Raw genomic sequence first — 19,413 nt, forward strand, 5'->3', positions numbered from 1 at the left:
CGCTCCTTATAAACAGGGGCTGTCAAATACTGTCTCTCAAAGACAGTATTTCTTCAAACGTGGTGAAAAATCTATCGTACAAGCTTTAAACAAAGTGTTAAAATATATTGCGAAAAGGCACGATAAAGATACGAGTGAAAAGTCAAGGGAGACTTTTACACAGACGCGTTGTTTGATCAGGATGGTTATTAAAGTCACGATAGAAGATCTGTCCAAAAGAAACGCTCTTTATTGCCTCGAAACAAAATGTGAGAAAAGTAGTTCCGTCACTCAACCGGCGAACAATATTTTAACAAGTCGCCCGAAGCAACTTCATTGTTTGCAGACAGGCAAACTTCTCGAAGAATACGTTTTGTACAAATAGAATCCAAACGCTGCCAGTAGCACAAACACGTAATAAAGCCGACGGACCTGGCTATCGTACAACGTGGCGCGACTGACGAACGAAAATTTCATAATGGAGAGATATGAAATTCGGTTGAAAGAGGAGCGGTCTTTTCCGGCACAGGGAATCTGATTAAAAAAAAAAAAAAAAAAAAAGTGGAAGTAGAAAAGAAAGAAAGACGATGGAAAAAGAAACGAAGAGAAGGAAAATGGAGATTATAAGAGAAGGTCGTGTCGAGGAAATTTCGGACATCCTGTCGGAGCAGCCACTTCGATAAGACGTTCCAGATTCGAGTATGGGACGAATGAAGATCAGGGCGCCGCGAAGGCAGAGAAACGGCAGAGTAACTCGATAAAATTGACCGAGTTATACGGCTGCACGAGCGGTTCGGCGCTCCTCTGCGCCGTCTCCGCGCTGTCCACCGGCGTCACACAAATCTAATTCCTGTCCCTGATAACCGAACTCATGCCGACCGTGGCAGAATATTCCGCCAGAATCGTGCTCCTTCGAAATTTTTCGCTGTCGGCATATTTCAGACGCAGCTATTCCCGACTACGTAAGACTACGTAGGTGGAAACGTTCGACGCAACAAATAATCGTAGCTGATGCTGCGAGAACCAGCGAGATTTCTTCGAGACACGAGACAAATAGACAAATTCGTCGTTTACTTCTTTCGAGATCGTGGAATTGGGGAAGAAAGCTACTTTCCACTCTAGCAGCCAAACTAAATTCTCTGTTGCTTTTTCCACTTGAACTATCTAAAACTGTGACTTTTGTTCGTAACTTGAGCGGCATATTAATACGTTTATAAAAATTTGATACGGTAAGCGTTCAGATATCTTCGTGCTGCTTCTATTAATTAGTAATTTGAATTTAACGTTACAGCTATGAATAACGATGTGCTTTGCTTTATTAAAATTTTCTACGATGATAGAATTCCTAAATTCCTGTTTTCTATCAAAAGCAGCGATTCCAAACTTTTGACCAGTAGAGCGCATATGGGTACAGGTTTTTTAATATTCCCTAAAAGTACATATCTGTATTCAAAAACACGGATGTTTCGGGGTAAGCAGTCGAAACGCACGATTAAAATCACACGCCGTGAGATTTTTGTTTACTCGGAACGCGTTTCCACTCGAATGGAAATCAATCGGCGTCCGAGCAACGAATATCGAAAGGAGAATTAATTTCAGCGACTCGTTCCGCTATCCAGTTAGACTGACCCTCCTACTTTGAGAAGCATGGAACGCGCGTTACCCCTTATTTCTGCGAGCAGATTGCCCGTTGCCACGGCGTATGAATTTAAATGTCCCCGACCGAGCCAGTGCCGTTAGTTGCCCGACTCGAATTCCACCGCAACGTCCGTGTGTGTGCCTTCGCGAAACGCGCATCCAAAGGGCGGCATTCGCGATTTTAAATAACGTTTGTCTCTAAACGCGTCAACTCCAACAACATTACCGTACGTTCCCATTAGAAACATCTCTTTAATCGTTCTATTAGCTTGATGAGTACGAAACGTCATATTTTTTTACTTTTTTTCTTTTTTTCAAATAAGATTTAAACGTAATTTCTACGAAGCTCTATATCGCTTGATCCCGACGATTTCTACGCACGTTCGATGCACTTTTCTAATCGCTAACTGGCTTCATTATAGTAGACCTATGAAAATTAGCGAATCTGGAATAAGTCGAATGGAATAGAAAAGATATAACATAATAATATATAATACAAGTCTCGAAAAATGTAACTCTTTTTAATCTTTAACTTTTCCCAAATGATAAATTTATGTCCCCATGCCAGTTTTTGCAATCGTAAATTCAAACTTTGGACAAACGATATTTCATACGAGCGGTAGAAATAGTAGAAATTAAGATAAAACCGGTGTACCTAAAGGGAAAGAAGGTGTACCAAAATGAAAGAAAAGTTAAATTCCATAAAGTATCGTTAAGAAGATCGGAAGAAACGTAAGGAAGACAACGGAACTCGTGGAAATTTAGAGTTTTTGTGCAAGTGGTACCCTTGCGCACCCTCAGGCACGTCCATCCGTTACGTTGCTATATTCTCATCACTCTCTTTCCACGTAATTTATGAGTTTTAATTAGCCAAGATGCCCGAGGCTACACCGACTCCTGGCATTATCGTAACTAACCTTACCACCGTCGTATCACTGTTACACCGGGAAACTCACCCCTAAAGTTGTTCCGTACTCGTCATCAACGAAAACGACCAAGCCATCGTTAAGATCGTGCTTCGCGCGACAACATATCGAATTAAACGTGAAACTGGTACGTTACGCGAGTTAGAACGGTCGATTCTTTTCCTTTCGACGGTCAGCGAACGATATCGATTCACGGCGATTATTAGCCAGGTTAATGGGCAACATATTTCTTTGGACGTTATCGTTCCGATCCTGTGGGGCAGGAGACGGTGTCTCTTTGTTCCGCGATACAGCCTGTTGCTCCACGCTATTTACAAGGGGTAGTTATCGTTTTACGCGGCGAATTTTCGAAAATTTTCCACCCTCCTCGATCCACGACAAAACGTCTAAACGAGTGCCGTATAAATATCGCGGACGCTTACGAGCACATGAAAATCTTATCGACGATTCGATGTTTTAAAGAGAACGTTACGTAATAGTTGTTATCACCGAGAAGCGATTTATCGTCTGTATCATCGGTCCGCTAGGAACTGTTATTCAGAAACTTATATATTGCTAATATATATTTTCTTCTCGTGTATGGAGCTTCGTTATATAGTTCGTCGTATAATATATTTCATATAAAACGAAACGAAGGATAGAAAAATGTAAGACAAAGCATTCTTCGAAGTAAGAACGAGTCTTTCGGTAAATGAAATTACGTTTTGCCATGTATCTACCATGTAATTCTTTTTCGTCGCGAAGGAAACAGAATTTTCTCGGTTATCTAGTGAGGAAAAGTGAAATATTTGCTGTTTCGGGTATGGAATGTTTTGTATCAAATCAGTCACCCTAAATGTGTATTGCTACGTGAATAATTAGGATTAAAGTCTTACCTGCAGCACCGATTTGTCAAAGCCGGCTACAAGGGCGGAGGGTGAGGAAGAAGGCGAAGGCGAGGACGAGGGCGAGGTGGTATAGACCGAAGGACTAGTGGCAGTAACGGGGGTCGAGGGTGTCGAGGGGGCAGGGGAAGGTGTCAACCCCCGAGGGCCCCCTGCAGTTGCACCCGATGCCCCCGGTGCAGTTCCTGCAGTTTTTTCCACTTCTGTAACAGAAAAACCAAAAGTACATTAAGTAAGTCCCATTAAGTACAAAATAGAATACGATATAAAAGCTTAAGAAACGATAATTTTCTCTCTACGTAATTTACGTTGATATTAACAATATATATCGATTAACCTAATCGTTAATCAATCATAATTAACGATATCAAGAGTAAACCGAATTGACGATTTCTCGAAAAACAATAAATCATCTGTAAATTAATAGCGAGGCTCTTGGACGGCCGAATGAAAACATCGAGGAACGTACAACATCGAAAACCGCGGAAAAGTGAAAACCGATATAAACGAGCCACCAAGAACTATCCCACCGAACGACTACGAAGTCGTCGATTCCAATACAATCAGCTTTGGTTTCGAAATCATATCTCGCGATCCAATCCACGTCGTAACGACGCTATGCGATCTAGACTGCTCGTCCATTGTCCAAATCACTCTCCTACATTGCGGTATAAAAATTCACTCAGTTCTCGATCCCACGCTACTCCTACGAAATACTTATGTAGAGGTTTAACCGCTTATGGATAGTGCGAAATAATGAGAGCAAATTATTGCTGTCACAGCTCGTTATATGTATTTCGAATAATTAAATAGACATACATACACTTGATATAAGCATTGCGGAGATACCCGTTAGAGCTGTTGATTTCTATGAATACTCGCTCGATACCGTACTATATTCTAGTTGTCCGCGAACGTGTTTGTTCATTTATACTGGTCGGGGGAGGATCGGAAAATTCGAATTTGTCCTAACCCGACGTTTACATTACTTGAATTCTAACGGTCTTAATACTCCAGGATAAAACAACAAGATGATTCGATTTGCTTCTAAATCATGTGCCGCTACACTTACATCCACGGCTGTAATAATAAAATCGCGTAATAAAGTTCGTGCAAGTCTTTGGCCATTAATCTGAGGCTATTCGCGGCCAATCGATATTTTCGTCAAGCAGTATCGATATCCGCCACGCGAATTCCACGTAGCACTCGGGGCCGGTCTCGCGCGTGAATTATACCGGAGCAAGACGTATTAAAAACCATCGTGACCCATTTCGTCGATCGTGACGGGAGACTGGATTCGGCTGGACCGGCGCCACAGTAAGAAAACTTGTAATTTTCCGGTCGGCCGGCGACATTGTATTCTTTCTCACGCGCGGCAATAGATAATAGGGACGAAAGAGGGAGCGAAACTCGGGGCCTGCAGGAAGTCGAAACGAAACTCGGTTTCGAAGCACGTACCCGGACCGAAGGTACGGTCAATTCATTGAATAGGAAAGTAACTTTCATAGTTTATAAGTTTACCCTCCGAACTCACTTCGGATCGAGTTAGCGGGAAGACGCGAGAAAGGAAGCAAGAGAGAGGAGAAAAGGGGAGACAGAGTTCGCGTCAGGATCTCGAGCGAAGATTCTTCGAAGATGCGTTTAATATGCTCGGCTCTAATGTAATTGAAAACTTTCGTTGGATTCGTTTTCGTGGCGGTCGATTTGCAACGCCCGCTTCGCGCAACTTGAAAGCTCCTTCGAAATTCCATAAATTACTGTCCTCGTGATCGAAACGGTTGAAAATATTTCCGTTCCGCTTGCGTCCCACTTTCAGTGGAATAACATTTCAAGAGCCGGTCCAATTAGACGAATCTTCCAATGGTGGCCAGCAGTTCCCTTCGTTTGTTATCTTCCGCGAAATTTTCTCGCTAATAATTTCGCCGCATCTCCTCGCTCAGATTTAGACGTACGTATAGTCGCGGTCGGAACGGAATGCAATGGCATTAAACTCAGAATAATGAGAATAAATCGAGCAGCAAACCAGCCTCCTGATACCGCTTTATTGCCGCCCGCTTCGGTCGCAAAACTTCAAGAAATCGCTTTCCCGTGTCTACGGTTTTCGTAGATGGGCCTCGCGTTCAACCGAATTAATTTCGTCAACCAACATACTTTGAAAGAGCACTCGGTTAAGTATGACATTTCTCGCTTTGTGCGCAGATAACTAGACAATTATAGTTGCACAAGGTGTTCGTTTTCTGTCGTCGAAAAATGTCACGCTCAAGGTAAGCGTAAAATAATTATCGCTTTAAATGTTAAAAGCCTTCTTGTTCGTTGAAAAGAGGACGAAATTGGCACATAAATATTCCAAGTCGGTAACAGGATTAAACTCGAGAAACACAATGAATTCGGCAATTTAATCGAGAAAGAAAAATTACCGTACGGATGCAAGCTGGAACAAAAGGTTTAGAGAGGCTGATAAGAACCTGCGAGTATCGAGTGAACATGGTTCTAAACGTACACTGAAATAACCAAAAGATAAAAAATCACCTTAAAGATTCGTTGTACGAGAAAGATACGACTTTTCTGTTCTCGATTACGGTAGATATCAAAACGTTTAAGGCTTTTGCAGAGGATCTCGAACGCGACTGATACGCGAAAATATGCCTCTGGAGATCGTAAATTACGCACCGGAGTTGGTCGGAATCCACTTTTGCAAAAGCCGTTATATTTTTATTCGCCGGGCTCTCGTATTACCCGACAGTCCCATGACATTATCTTAACAACCGAGGGAGAGGGCAAGTTTTATTGCTGAATTTCGTTACGTTCTTGCCTGCAGTCGGCAACAGAAGCCAGAGAAGATGGAGGGAAGCTTAAGGGTCGAGACGAACGACAGAAACTCGTTTGCTCGCGTAATTACTCATGAGCCATAGAACTTTCACGGACGAAGAAATATTTCTCAAGCGACGGTATCTTAATGTATTCGTCAAAACGTTACTTTCTTTCGTTTAAGCGACCAAAGAGCGACGTCCGTTCCTCGCGGTATTGCCAACAGGTTAATCGCGAAACAAAATCCTCACCCCGAGACTCCGTCCCTTCCCCTTTTTTAATTTTTCGCTGAAACGAAGATCGAATTCGTTTTACCGCCTCGAATTCCTGGCCGAGAGTCAAATATTTGCCGATAATTTATTTCAGTTTACGAGAACTTTTGCAACGCCTGCCGAGGATATTCCCAAGCTCTTTGATAAAAACTTTGATAAAAAGGATGAAGATTAACGAATAATTGAAGAAACAGACGAACGAAATCTACTTTATACCCAGGATTTTAGAAATCTCGACCGATTAGAACAAAAATAACATAATACGAAAAATAGATGTATGTCGTTGTTCTGTCTCGACAAAAGTCAATAATAGTCCGTTTTATTGAGAACATCTTGCATGCTTCTAGCAATTGCAGAAACACGAAATCCGAATGCAGCAATATCGACGATTTTGGAATCTGCAGTTAGAGGTTACCGCGCGTCATAAATTTATAATCCGAACGTTAAATTTCCTATTACCATATATATTCTCTCGATATCTTTCCACGGTATACCCAGCTCGGTAACAGCACTGGACCACTCCGCATAATCGTACGTATTCTGCGTCGTTACTCGTTCGAATGCATCCGATTGATTAATAAATTCGTCTGGTAAAAAGCGTCAAATTGCGATTAAAACATCGTAGACTCGAGCAACAACTCGCTCGTACGTAGGTGTCAGACATAGTTATTCCTGACGCGGAGGTTAAACAGCGAAATTAACGACGGACCAATGTCGTGCGATTTATGGGGTAACGCGGAAACTCCATGATGCACTGCACGTCCGTATTTGCGTGCGTGCACCTGTACCCCGCGCTTTCTCTCCGCCCTTGGACGAGAGACGAACTTCCTGCGAAGCGCCAGCAAGACAGAAGAGAGAGACTCGCCGTGTACAAACCTCCAAGTATACCTCCAAGTATACCTCGAACTTGCGTCATAAGTTCGTACCACTAAGTCCTTTTCGCATTCCGAAGTTGGATAGTCGTTGAACTAGTCGCGCTACTTGAGTTACACGCTAAATACATAATAACGATGCTCGCGTAAAGTCTGCGCACCATCTCTCGTTTCCATCCCTACACGGCCCGTAGTCCCGTTAGATTATGCTAATCGAGAAGGAAATCCCGCTACACCAGAAAGAAACGGAACGCGCGAACGCCGTTTAAAATTCTCCTCGCCTTTTGTTCTTTAGGGGCTTTAGCGGCTGACGCGTACACTCATACGTGACTCGTATCGCAAGATGATATTTTTTCCTCTGCGCGAAATGAAGCGGAAAAAAATTCGCTTGCGCGAGAAATGTCGTGTGTACGTACGTGCGGAGCGTGTGTTACGCTCTTCGATAGAATAAATCAAATACCACCCCCATGGGGAACATTTGTCATGCGAGGGATCTGTTTGACTGGCGCTAGTCTTGCGAATCGGGAATAGTTTGGGGTTGTGGAATCTCAAGTAGTTCGAGCCGATTTCTATCCGATCTGTCCAATTAGGGAACGCCGTGTAGTAATCGTATCTTGTCAAAACACGAGACAAGATGGAATATTTTACATACGATATTCGTTACGAGACCACACGCCCTTCCCCTTTAATTCGGAATCTGTAACGCGAGGGACTGGTCCACGAAACGCTACTGAAAGCGAGGGTGTCTTTCTGAAGAGGACATTCGTAACACTTGTCGCCGCAGCAGCTGCCAACAGGGAGTTATTGCTCTCTCAACAACGGCGACAAGGGTGGAACTTTTCCAACTGGTGTACCGTCAACGGGAATCAGACGCCTGGCCAACGGTGGTCTTTGAAAACACGTCAGCTCTTTATCAAAGCTAACAAGAAGCGTCGACTGCCGCGTCGCACCTAACCGAGTGGCTGTCGCACAAAAAAATCCATCTTCCTGCGTGGATGCGGCACCGTATGCTCATAGATACAACCGCAACTTCCGACCAACTACGTGATTTCGTACATACGATCGAGTAAATCGCGCAACAAGGAAACGTTCTTCCAATCTCCTCGATTATCTCGTTGTCAAAAAATTACCATCGTGATATCACGCGCTTCTTCCGACATTTACGTTAATTCTAACTTACGTTCCTCGAATTTTCCATCCTATTACGCAAACATGAAATGATCGAACGCAGACGGGAATGTTTCGAAATTAAAGAGAACGATCTGGACAGCGTTCGACGCCATCCTCTGGACGCTATTTGTAACAACAGAAAGACTGTTGCGACGCGCGATTTATCCGCGCGTACGAGGAGCACCGTGGAGAAGACGAACTGTAGCTCGGTGGCTGAACAAACACGAAAAACAGAGACGAGAGAAAGAATCGGAAAAGGTAAAAGGCGAGAGAGAAAGGTAGGAAAAGAGAGGCAGAAATCCCTTGTTAGCGGCTGCTAGGTCCGCCGGGATAAGTGCCGTGGGGTGGTACACGGTGAAAAATAGGACGAATTTGCAGCGAGAAACATCAATTCTCGCTGGCAGTAGTCTTATTCCGTCGAGGAGGCCCAGCCGGAAGAATCGACCGGAGAAAGCGACCAAAGTACTTGAAGCTCGCTTTCTGGTGAAAAATAGGAAAAACCGAGCCGCGAGCTTAACTCGACCGTCCGTTCGTCTATCCATCTGTCCACCAATGGGGGATAAGTGATGCGACAGCAGAGCCCGGGAACCAGAGGAACGAACCTTGACGAGAACACAGAGACAGAGAGTCACGAGGTTTCCCAGGATAAGCAAGGTAAAGAATAGTTGAAGAAAATGGCGATAGTCGATGAATGAGAGTGATAGATTGCGCGACGCCATCGACCGACACTCTTCCACCAATGGCCAGCTCGACCATCGTGCTCCGCAAACGGGAACCCAATCGTTCGACAATCTCGACTTCCGTTTCGCTAAACGCGACAACCCTCGTATTCAACACGCGCCCCAGCTGTTTGTTTGCTTCCAAAGACTTTCATATTCGATTTTAGTCGCCATATCGTAGTTGGGGAATATTTTATTTTTCAGGTATACAGCGTTATACAACCAGAGAGGTAAGTTACAATTATTATTATTGTAAGCTACAATTACAAAATATAATTCTTGTTATAAGAACACGTGGATATAAGATTTCGATTGCTTAGAAGCCTTACTGATGTACTCTATAAATCGAAGAACAAAGAAAAATGGCTGAAAACGCTGTTTTTTCTTCTATCTTGGAACTTGCCATTATTTGTGCTGTTTTCTTACATCACCATAGTCGTAATAAACACAAAGGTGTACGAACGATATCGTGTTTGCTGTAGGGGAGAAAATTGATTAAACGTAACATATATGAAGGCCAAAGAAGCGTAAATGCGAAAGGAGGAAAGGACGAGGGAGAGAACGGGATCGTAATGAAATTCGAAGAATGAAAGTACAAATGTGTTAATTATCGTACGTGATTGTAAAGAGGAAAGAGTTGGAACGATAGAGGGAGCGAAAGAATTGGAAGGAAAAAAAGAAGTCGAAGCTATTTCGAGGCAGCCAGCGTATCCGGTGTTCGCGTTTGAGTCGCTATTAAGCGGCGAAGAAAACCAAGCGGAAAATCGAATGAAGGCTCAGCGGCGGGAACGCGTCGTTGCCGTCTAAAAATTAACGCGTTTAATTCCCAGCGTCGGCGATAGAGTCGATCCGTGTATTTCACAGAGAACGGACCGGTGAAAAAATAGCGGCGGGAAAAAATTTTCAAAATATTTTACAACGATAAATCACGACGAATTCGCGTGGCGTGGCGAGGCAACACCTGTCACGCCGTTATGAAGTCTGTATTTTAATCGGCAGAGAAGGTTTATACGTCGAACATCATCCTGATGAAACCGACACGGGACAAGAAACGTATAGCGAAATTCGGCCAGCAACTAATCGCGCGAGACGCAGATCGCTTCCGTTAAAACGTTCCAGACATTTATTCGAATTTTTCAATGACGAACAACGAACGATAAATCACGAGGTGATCGATCGGAAGAGAACCAACAACGAGAACGTAGTCCGATTTTATGCACCACCACCGGTTGAAAAGTGATACACGCATCGACGAACGGTTCAACCCTGGCTATTGTATGACCATTAACGAATCAAAGTAATTAGCTAGACGCGTATTGTGAGTCGCGAACGTCGAACAAAGCTCGTAAATCGTACCGCGCTGAAAAGCGCGATGCATTGCCGTGGCCCGTAACCGTTCAGCCAGACAAATCGCCGTCAATAAAACAAATAGATATCCGTCGACGATGCGAATGTAAATGAATCGATAAAATCATGACGAACGAGGACAGGCAGGACAGGATTAAAAGATTTCCGTGGATAAACCGAGAGGCGAAAGCTCTTCTCCGCGTGTCCGCAACAACAAGCAGCCGTAGCTAGAAACTGTGGCCGGACCGTGAATTAAAATAAAGCGTCCGCACGCTTCCTACCAAGAATACCAACTTCACGGAAGCTTAAAACTTCGGCTTGCCGTTAATGCTTGCCCTCGTTTCCCGTGATTTTCAGTAAAACTCTCTCGTAACGTCGAGTAAATCTTCCGACGGATTCCCGTTACGACGAGCTCGTTCTGCCTCTACTCCTCCACCGGTATAAAATATAGATTATCATCGCGCGTTTACGTGCGTGAGGGAGCGCACGCCTGTCTGTCGGTTCGTCTAAACGTGCAAAATGTTTAAACTTCGAATCGAGCAAAATAAAGAATCGAAAAAAACACGCTGAAAATTGGAAAAAGATATTAACGCTGAAATCGACGGTTAAACGGGATTGAAAAATTCATAAGGAGAAAAACGAGACTAAGTGGCTCGTTATATTTTTTTCAACAGTTTGGCGTTTAACTTTATGGAACCAAGTGAGAACGCGGGTAACCGATTTAATGAAAAATTTATCGCATAAACACAGAAAGAGATCCAAAAAGAAAATAAATATAACGACTAGAGGCACGCGCATGTTGGTATAAGAGGCTATTAGTCGTACTTGTTCCATTATTTCGATTTTAATTTGGGTTCCAACTGTATACCTGTTAAATATTTACCAGTACTTTACTACCCTCTTCGCGTGTCCTAACGGCAACATATTCGGCACATTATTACCTTCACCCGACTTTACCTTGCGTAAACTAGAGAGTTTCGGTATTAAGGTGTCGTGTAACAAATGAGTTTTGTTACTACGATGTTTTCGTTATGAATATCCCTCGTAGCAAACTTTTACGTAGCCACTTTTAAGTAAAATTTCACGTGGATCTGGCGGTTCAAGAATTTTTCTACTGGTTAAGGTAATTTAATTTAAGTTAATTTAATTCAATTTAATAAGCACACGGGGAAGCAACCCTTTTACGAGAAGCTAATATACAGTAAGAGAAAAGCAAGTGTCGAGATGATACAGTCGCTGTGAGGCAGTGACACGAGCATGTGTATAAATACGCTGTACTAGAACTAAGCCAGCTACCGCTCGGGTTAGCCGAGATTACACACACCTTTCTTCGTTGGTTCAGGTGGGAGAAAGATTAATGTCATTGCATAAAACGTTGCCTAAATCGCATTTACGGGCTATAGAATTAATAGTAATTGAACGAGAAGCTAATTGGCAGCAACGCGTATCTCTCTTCTTTCCTTTTAAATCAAACAACGTGCTTTCGCTGTAAAAACTTGAAAGAACACCCGCGTGGTGTAGAGGGTAACGTTGCCAGCGAGCGTAACAGCGGCTAATTTAAACGGACGACGCATGCAGTTTCTCGCTCGAACGATACCTCTTAAACGTTCTATCGCAAAGCAAAGCGATAGAAAAAAAAAGAGAAGAAAAAATAGAGGTGAGAAAGAAAAGGAAATGAAGGGGAAGAGAAGAAAAAAAGGAAAGAAAATGGACCGACGCTTTTCTCCCCGTGGAACCATCATGGCAAAGGACGAATTAATCTGGCTTCACGCAGAGCGAGCGGCCCTTTTGCCCCACGTTTTCGATGTAATTGAATCTCTCGTCTTTGCCAAGGCAATTGTTCCGCCCTTCTCGCCCCCGGCCGAGAATTCAGGGCTGCTCTCTTACCGCGAGAAATTAATCTTCTCTTTCGCGGAAGCGATTCCACCGACGAACCCGGTGGAGGATAGAGAAAAATAAAAGTGATAGAGCGCTAGGTTCGGTTTTCGATCGGTCGGCAAGAGCCATTCGTACTCTTCCCCGGGCTCGATTGAAAATAAATTCTCTCGATCAGCCTTCTCTCGATGCTCCTTGCACACGCGTTACGATCCTATGCGTCGTGATCCTTCGTTTCGAATTCAAGTATAAAGTACAGAACAACGATAGAGTATCAGCGATCCACGAGTGTAATATTTCAGTAAGAAGAATTGAGAAGAGCCATTACAAAGAACAAATTATATGCAGCGTACATACCGTGAGAAGTATCGGCATATACCTGTATCTTTCAAGGTAGTATTTCTTTATCAAGTTCTGTATTTCATTTTCGTAGCAGATATCAAATTTGTCTAGTCGTACGAAAGTACTACTAGATGATAGGAAATTGAAAATACATGGACCCAATTCATTGGTACGAATACAACGATACGTTAATCCTTCATGCGGCTACCATTTATAAACCAGAAATTTATTCGTGGAAATTTTTTGCGAGAATCTTCGGAAAGAAAAGCTATTACGAGAGATAAATTATTTTTTCAGAAGAAATCAGAAGAGACAAGTCTCGACCAAGCTCCATTAGACCTTATCGTATTAGGATAATAGGATTGCTTTTATTACGCTGTTCTCGAACAAGAATTTCTGTTTATCAGCGTAAGACACTCCCGTCTCATTCTTTCGGATACCACGTTCGGTGAAGGGCACGAAGACGGCTCGACCAGAAGAAGAGAGAAGAGGCGCGGGAGAAAAATTACTTTCGCGGCAAGACGTGACGGAAATGCCGGAGCAAAGATTGCAAAATTACGGGACATATTTAAATATTGCGGAGCGCCGTCGAGGAAAGTTTATCGGCGGCGAAGCAGCTCCTCTCGAACGACGGCGACATAGTCGCAACTTTTAACGCGAAGGATGGCACCTGTAGGTCGAAATTACCGAGATTTAATAAATCCCGCCATCCTCGAAGCGGCGTAAAAAGTTTGACGAAGAGCTATGGAGGAGCGAAAGATTACGATAAGTCGAAAAATGAAAAAAAAAAGAAACGAAATGAAAGAGAATCGAGAACCGGTGCATCGCGCTCGAGTTCAGACCTTCGAAATTGAATACGTTCGCGTTTCCGTTAACACCTCGTTCTCTTCGTTCTTCGCGACTGCAATTACAGTTTATGGGAAAGTTGATTTCTGTTAAAGTCCGCTAATTTTTACGACATCGACTTAACCTCTTGCGCCTTACGATTTCTTTAGAAACTATTTAAGTTTATCTATTATTAAGTTAGCTATTCACTCCTACAGCATCGTGTCAGACTAACATCAAAATGTACGTAATTCTAATGTAACATAATCTTCGATCGACATACCAAACTTTGTTACAAATGTAATTTGCTTTTATCGAGTGTGACATGGTATTATGAGGCAAGGGAATGAATTTAAGGGTCTCTGTTCTAGAATAAAGCGCGTTTGAATGACCAGCAATGGCGTAGGTAAATGACGTAAGAAAAATATAACGTTTCGATGTCGAAGAAACTTCACTCTTATGAAATTTCTGCACGTTCCAATGCTCCACGTTCGTTTGCACGTTCTCGCGCTAAAAGGTCTATCAAGAACCGCAACGCAGTAGGAGAACGCTTTCGCGGTCTAGAACGCATCTCACGGCATGTTCTATGTGCGATAAAAGCAGATGAAAAACGTTCCGGGCCGGTGTACGAATAAAAGGCGCGAACGGGTGCTCCTTCGTCTCGCTCGTCGACAAAGAATATAAATCATATGCTTAAGGAAGTAGTACGGCGAGCATGGTGCTCCTTTTGTACGGAAGATTACGGAGTGCAAAGGAGTTTCCTCATTTTTCATCGTGGCGACCGTCGGAATTAACATATTCATAAGATATTTATCAACGTATCTCTTTGACACCTATTTTTTGAGCGCACCGCTTATGAAACGAATAAATTAGACGGAACGAGGGGCCATCTTTCCTCGGCTGACGCATAGAAGGAGATGGAAAGAGGGAGAACAAGAGGACGAAAGCTTGGGCCGTGCTACGTAAAATATAATACACGATGTATTCTGGCCAATAGCGAACTTTTTTCTCCTTATGAAAGTGACCAAAAAAGAAAAGAGAAAGGAGGAGAAAGAGCAAGCTAGCCAAACGAATCGTCGAGAAAGAAAAAATCATAGAAAATAAAAGAATTCTCGACTCAGGTTGATCAACGTGTTTACGAGACTTGCTTCGGCAAACAAGACGACGAAAATTTCGACCGTGCCACGTAAAATATAATACACGATGTATTTTGGTCAGCCACAAATTTTTTTCCTTTGTTAAAACAGGTAAAATAGAGAAAAAGAGGGGAAGGTAGGGAAATGAAGCGTGTAGAGTGAACAAAATCTGTAAAAATAGGAAAAATTTGAAGAGAGAAAAATCAGAGGGAACATCCTCGATGTATTCGTGATACGGCGTGGCGTTTAAACAGAAAAATGACCGGTCTGTGCAGGCTGGTACCTGTGCTTATACCTTGGTTATACGCGAACACAGAGCGGCGTACGTAATTCTAGGATGACGTTGGTGCCTCGAGACCTCGAATAGCTCGTGCTACGCAGTCGTCTTAAACAGCCTTCGTAATAGAACAGGGGATTTGACGCGGACACGATCATCGGTAACGCGTTCTCTGCCGTGAACACAGGCACGCACACGCGCACGACTACGTTCACCGTGCGGTGTGCAAACACGAGGCTCGGTTGACGGCGTATGCATAATTCAGGAATGCGTGTGTCGTCGATACGGCAGCGAACGACGCACGATAGTTATGCATATGTTCCGTGCGGATGCTATGCCGCATACCATCTCTCTTCCTCTTCCTCTGTCTCTCGTTCACGTTCGCTATACGTTTCAACTTCGATTTGTCTCTCTCTCTCTCTCTCTCTCGCTCTCTCTTTCTCTCTCTCTCTCTCTCTCTCTTTCCGTTTCTACCACCTCGTTCGAATGCACTCCACTGATTTTTTGGCTGTTGGCCAACACCGACACCATCGAAGAATCTGTTGTATTGCACGCTGCCGACACTAGAAGCTGTTTCCGAGGATCTCGACCTCTTCGTGAGAGAAGTTTGTCCATTATTGCCTCCGAAAGATCTACGGGAAGTCGGCGAATATCGAGAGGATAAATTACATTTGCGAGTGGATGTATCGAAACGAGTAGAAGAACGTTGCTAAAATATTTGGTATAGTCGTGGACCAGGCACGAAAATTATCCGGAAGAATTGTTGGAAAGTTATTGAAAAACGCTCGAGTCGCGTTTAATGTCCCTCGAGGATCACTCGAGATTATTCGAGGTTGTTCGATGTTGTTTGAAGATCAAGTATTTAAAAGTTTTGCTAAAAGCTGCCGACCGTGCAACACACCTAGTGTAAACTTGTAAAATATCACGCAAAAATCGATGGTTTTTTTCAATCAAGTATGCAAATTAATGGGAACACGTCGCAGAGCAAGCGATTGTTAAAAGCGTCGAGAGAAAACTTTAAAATATTTCGGATACTCCATAGCGACAATCAGCTTGTTATAGCAAACCTTTTTCCTACAACTTCGGTAACAAGAATTTTCGAAGCTTTCCGGAGAAGCGTTGGTGTTGGCGTTGGCGGAAGCTTAACGGAACTAAAACAGGGCTTGAATCTTAGTTCATTCTCCGTAACTCGGCAACAATCGTCTTAACGGTTAAGTTCAATTTCTTGTTTTTCTCCTCGCGAACGCTTTGTTTCGATCATTCTTACGCTCCTCCCACGGTCGTCAGTCCGCTTAATCTCGAAAGTTACCAGACCCTACTGCTTACTTAGTCGTAAAACCGGCAAACGAACGTAGAGTGGGAAGAAGTTCGAACGATAATCCCGGCGTGGTCGTGCGACATTTAACGAGCCACGTAAATGGCGAAGTTTACGATTTTGGCTTTTATTTAGAAAGTTCGGAACCAACGGAGACGTCGCCGGGTCCTCGTCAAGTCGATGCACGCACACATACGCGTGACACGCACACTCGCAATGACACGGCAAGCTCAAACACACCGTAAAAGGGAACTCACCCTCGCCACTCCAGTAAATAATTAACCGTATAGTCGGGGCTCGAGTGTTCACTCCTCGACTGAAGGATTCCCCTTCGCTCCATCTTTCGACAGCAGACGTTACCTGGACGAAGATACTATCCGTGCACATCCTCGCGATTCTCATTAAAAATACCGTTTCCACGTTTCCTCTCTTCCCATCCCCCCTTCTCTCTCTCTCTCTCTCTCTCTCTCTCTCTCTCTCTCTCTCTCTCTCTCTCTCTCTCTCTCTCTCTCTCACTCTCGTTTCACGCATGACGTCTATGGCGCCTGATTTTATCCTGTCGGGTGACGAAGAACGAGCCGAAGGAATAACGATGAGAACAAAGGGGGATAAAGCGATTCATCTCTAGATCCGTCATGGACGACAACTTCTCTTCATAGTGGGAATAATTTCTAGATTTCAAACTAAGTAGTTAAAAGATTATCGAATTTTGTTAAATAATTCGTTACACGTAATACCGTGTGATTGAAACTATTAAATTTCTCACTTGCAGCTCGCGGACGTTCGTCACATCGTGGATAATTGAATGAAATTCTCCGAATCCAGTTCGACACCGGTCCCGAGAGAAGGACGACTTTAATATAGAGCCGCGCCACTTTAAGGAGATGAAACCGTACCTACGCAGACATTACTCGATTCCATCACCGTGGCGGAGCACGCAAATTTGAAATGACATCCCTTGCAAGTTCGACGCTAAAGAACTCGGTATTCTCTCGTAAAATGTCAGGTGGCCAGGTGGTGCTTTTAGTTTACGGGTCTCGTTACTGCTTTATCGTGTGTGTCGAGATCAATAACGCTCTAGCTATGACGATATATTTTCCCTCGGTGATCCGCGGCAGTAGCTCTGACAAATCCCGGACCTGTACGCGCGCTCCTTCTCCCGTATTCTCCTCGTTTTTTCTCTTTGCTTGCTTCTTTTACCATATTCTTCGTACTCCCACCAGCGGATGACTGATTATGTAAAAATGTTCACTACGTCATCTGTCTCATGAAATAAATTTCATGGAACCACGAAGGTGTACTGTTCTTCTAAGTACCGAGTTCTGAGAAACGAGATTTTCTTATATTCCCTTGGTACGAATATGCGCCGTAATGTAGAGAAAAATGCGCTGAATGCGAACCTCGAAAGCTTTCAACTCGGGAAAAAATTCCTATGTACGTTCCTCCTTCGCGTTTACGTGCCTTTGTACCGATTTCCAACGCCGAAAACGCGAGAGTCCGCATTAAAAAACCGATGATAATCCGAACGATGACGAACGAGATACGCAACGATGCGTACTTTCCTCAAAGTAACGTTAAGAGATATAAAGAAAGAACGGTATCGAAGTTCAATAATTGCGAACGAACTCTGATAAAACACCGATTCATTAGGATTTCTCGGTTATCCGATGTACGATTATTCGAAAACGCGATAAAAGTTCGGTGAACGCGTTGCCTCGGTTCGTTGCAGACGTTCGTCCGTAATAACACGCCGTGTTAAATCGCAGAGTGCTAAAAAATTCATTAAATTCACTCGCCAATTTTCTGCTAACAAGGATCGGTTACAAGCACGATTTCTACGTTGCTGGCAATAAAATCTCGACGTAAAACGGACGAGAAAATTGTACATTTGTTTTATTATAATTGTATTTTTAAGAGCGACGTTCGAGGTAATTAATCATCTTTTATTCTACGATATTATAATCAATAGAGAGCCGGAATCTCTGAAAAGTATACGTATTTTCCATTCTTCCGTATTATTTTCAATAATAAATATTTTTCTACATTGTGCATAAAATAATAACAGACTCCTTTACGGTGAAATTATTGTTGGCACGTGTTTGAAAATAATATCGAGAAAGAAAAACTCTGCTACTTCTACCATTGACTCTTTGAACGACAATTAATTCTTGAACGAAACGATTCTGTAATTAGTATCGCTCACCAAACGACTCCATTTAGTTACACCGGTAAAGGCAAATAGAAATTATTCGAAGCGATTGCGTCGGATAAACTGTACGTAAAGCTTGGAAAATCATCCGGGAAGAGTGGCAGATAAGGAAACCTCGCGATACTAGCGGTCGAAGGCTCTCGATCTAATAATACTCGTAAACGACGACGATCCACTATGTGCACGTGTTCAAATATTAATGCTTTGTATCGCAGGAGCGCGAAATAGGGGCGAGGAAAGGGGCGGGAAAAGGGTTGGGCGCGTTTAGTACACAAGCAAATAATACGCAATGGCGTCGAGTCCGGAATATTGTCGTTGAAGTGATTATCGACATTTAGGCATTCCCAGCCGCCAACAGCAATTTCCGCTCACGCGTGTACGTACATGCCTCGTATAGCATACGCTGTGGAAACTCCAGGTGTGCAATTAAGCTGATCCGCAACGCGTTGATTCGCCCAAGCGATAGAATCTGCGGCAGTACGTGCGATCGTCTTGGAAAAAGAACAAGAAATTATCGACTCAAGCTGATCAACGCCACTCTACGAGATTTACTTCGCGTGAAATCTAATTAGTAAGGAGAATGGAATGAAATTCAAAGTCGATTACAAATTCGCTAATCTCCGAAACGAAGAAGAAGAATCGATTACACGATCGTAAAATTTTTCGAACTGAGAAACTTTTATTTTTCTCTTCTTTTTTTTTCTTTTTGGACACCTATTAAAAGCAGTTTCATCCCCTGTCGACCCCGTCTCGTTATCGAGACGATAAAAACCGACGGTGTTTAAGGGAGGAACGGCCGAACGAAATGGTATCGTCGAT

The 19,413-nt window shown here is 43.3% G+C and overlaps 1 protein-coding gene across 10 annotated transcripts in view; it reads right to left on the reverse strand.

The window, feature by feature from the left end:
- The window catches only part of LOC126919089 (dystrophin, isoforms A/C/F/G/H), a 434,304-nt gene that overhangs the window by 355,093 nt on the left and 59,798 nt on the right, over window positions 1-19,413 (reverse strand). For all 10 annotated transcript variants that reach the window (XM_050727761.1, XM_050727759.1, XM_050727760.1 and 7 more), the window contains one exon: window positions 3,419-3,630. In XM_050727761.1, the coding sequence (XP_050583718.1) occupies window positions 3,419-3,630 (212 nt within the window). The remainder of the gene's footprint in view (window positions 1-3,418; window positions 3,631-19,413) is intronic.

The sequence above is a fragment of the Bombus affinis genome, chromosome 8, assembly GCF_024516045.1.
Source record: "Bombus affinis isolate iyBomAffi1 chromosome 8, iyBomAffi1.2, whole genome shotgun sequence".
NCBI classification, from domain to species: Eukaryota; Metazoa; Arthropoda; class Insecta; order Hymenoptera; family Apidae; genus Bombus; species Bombus affinis.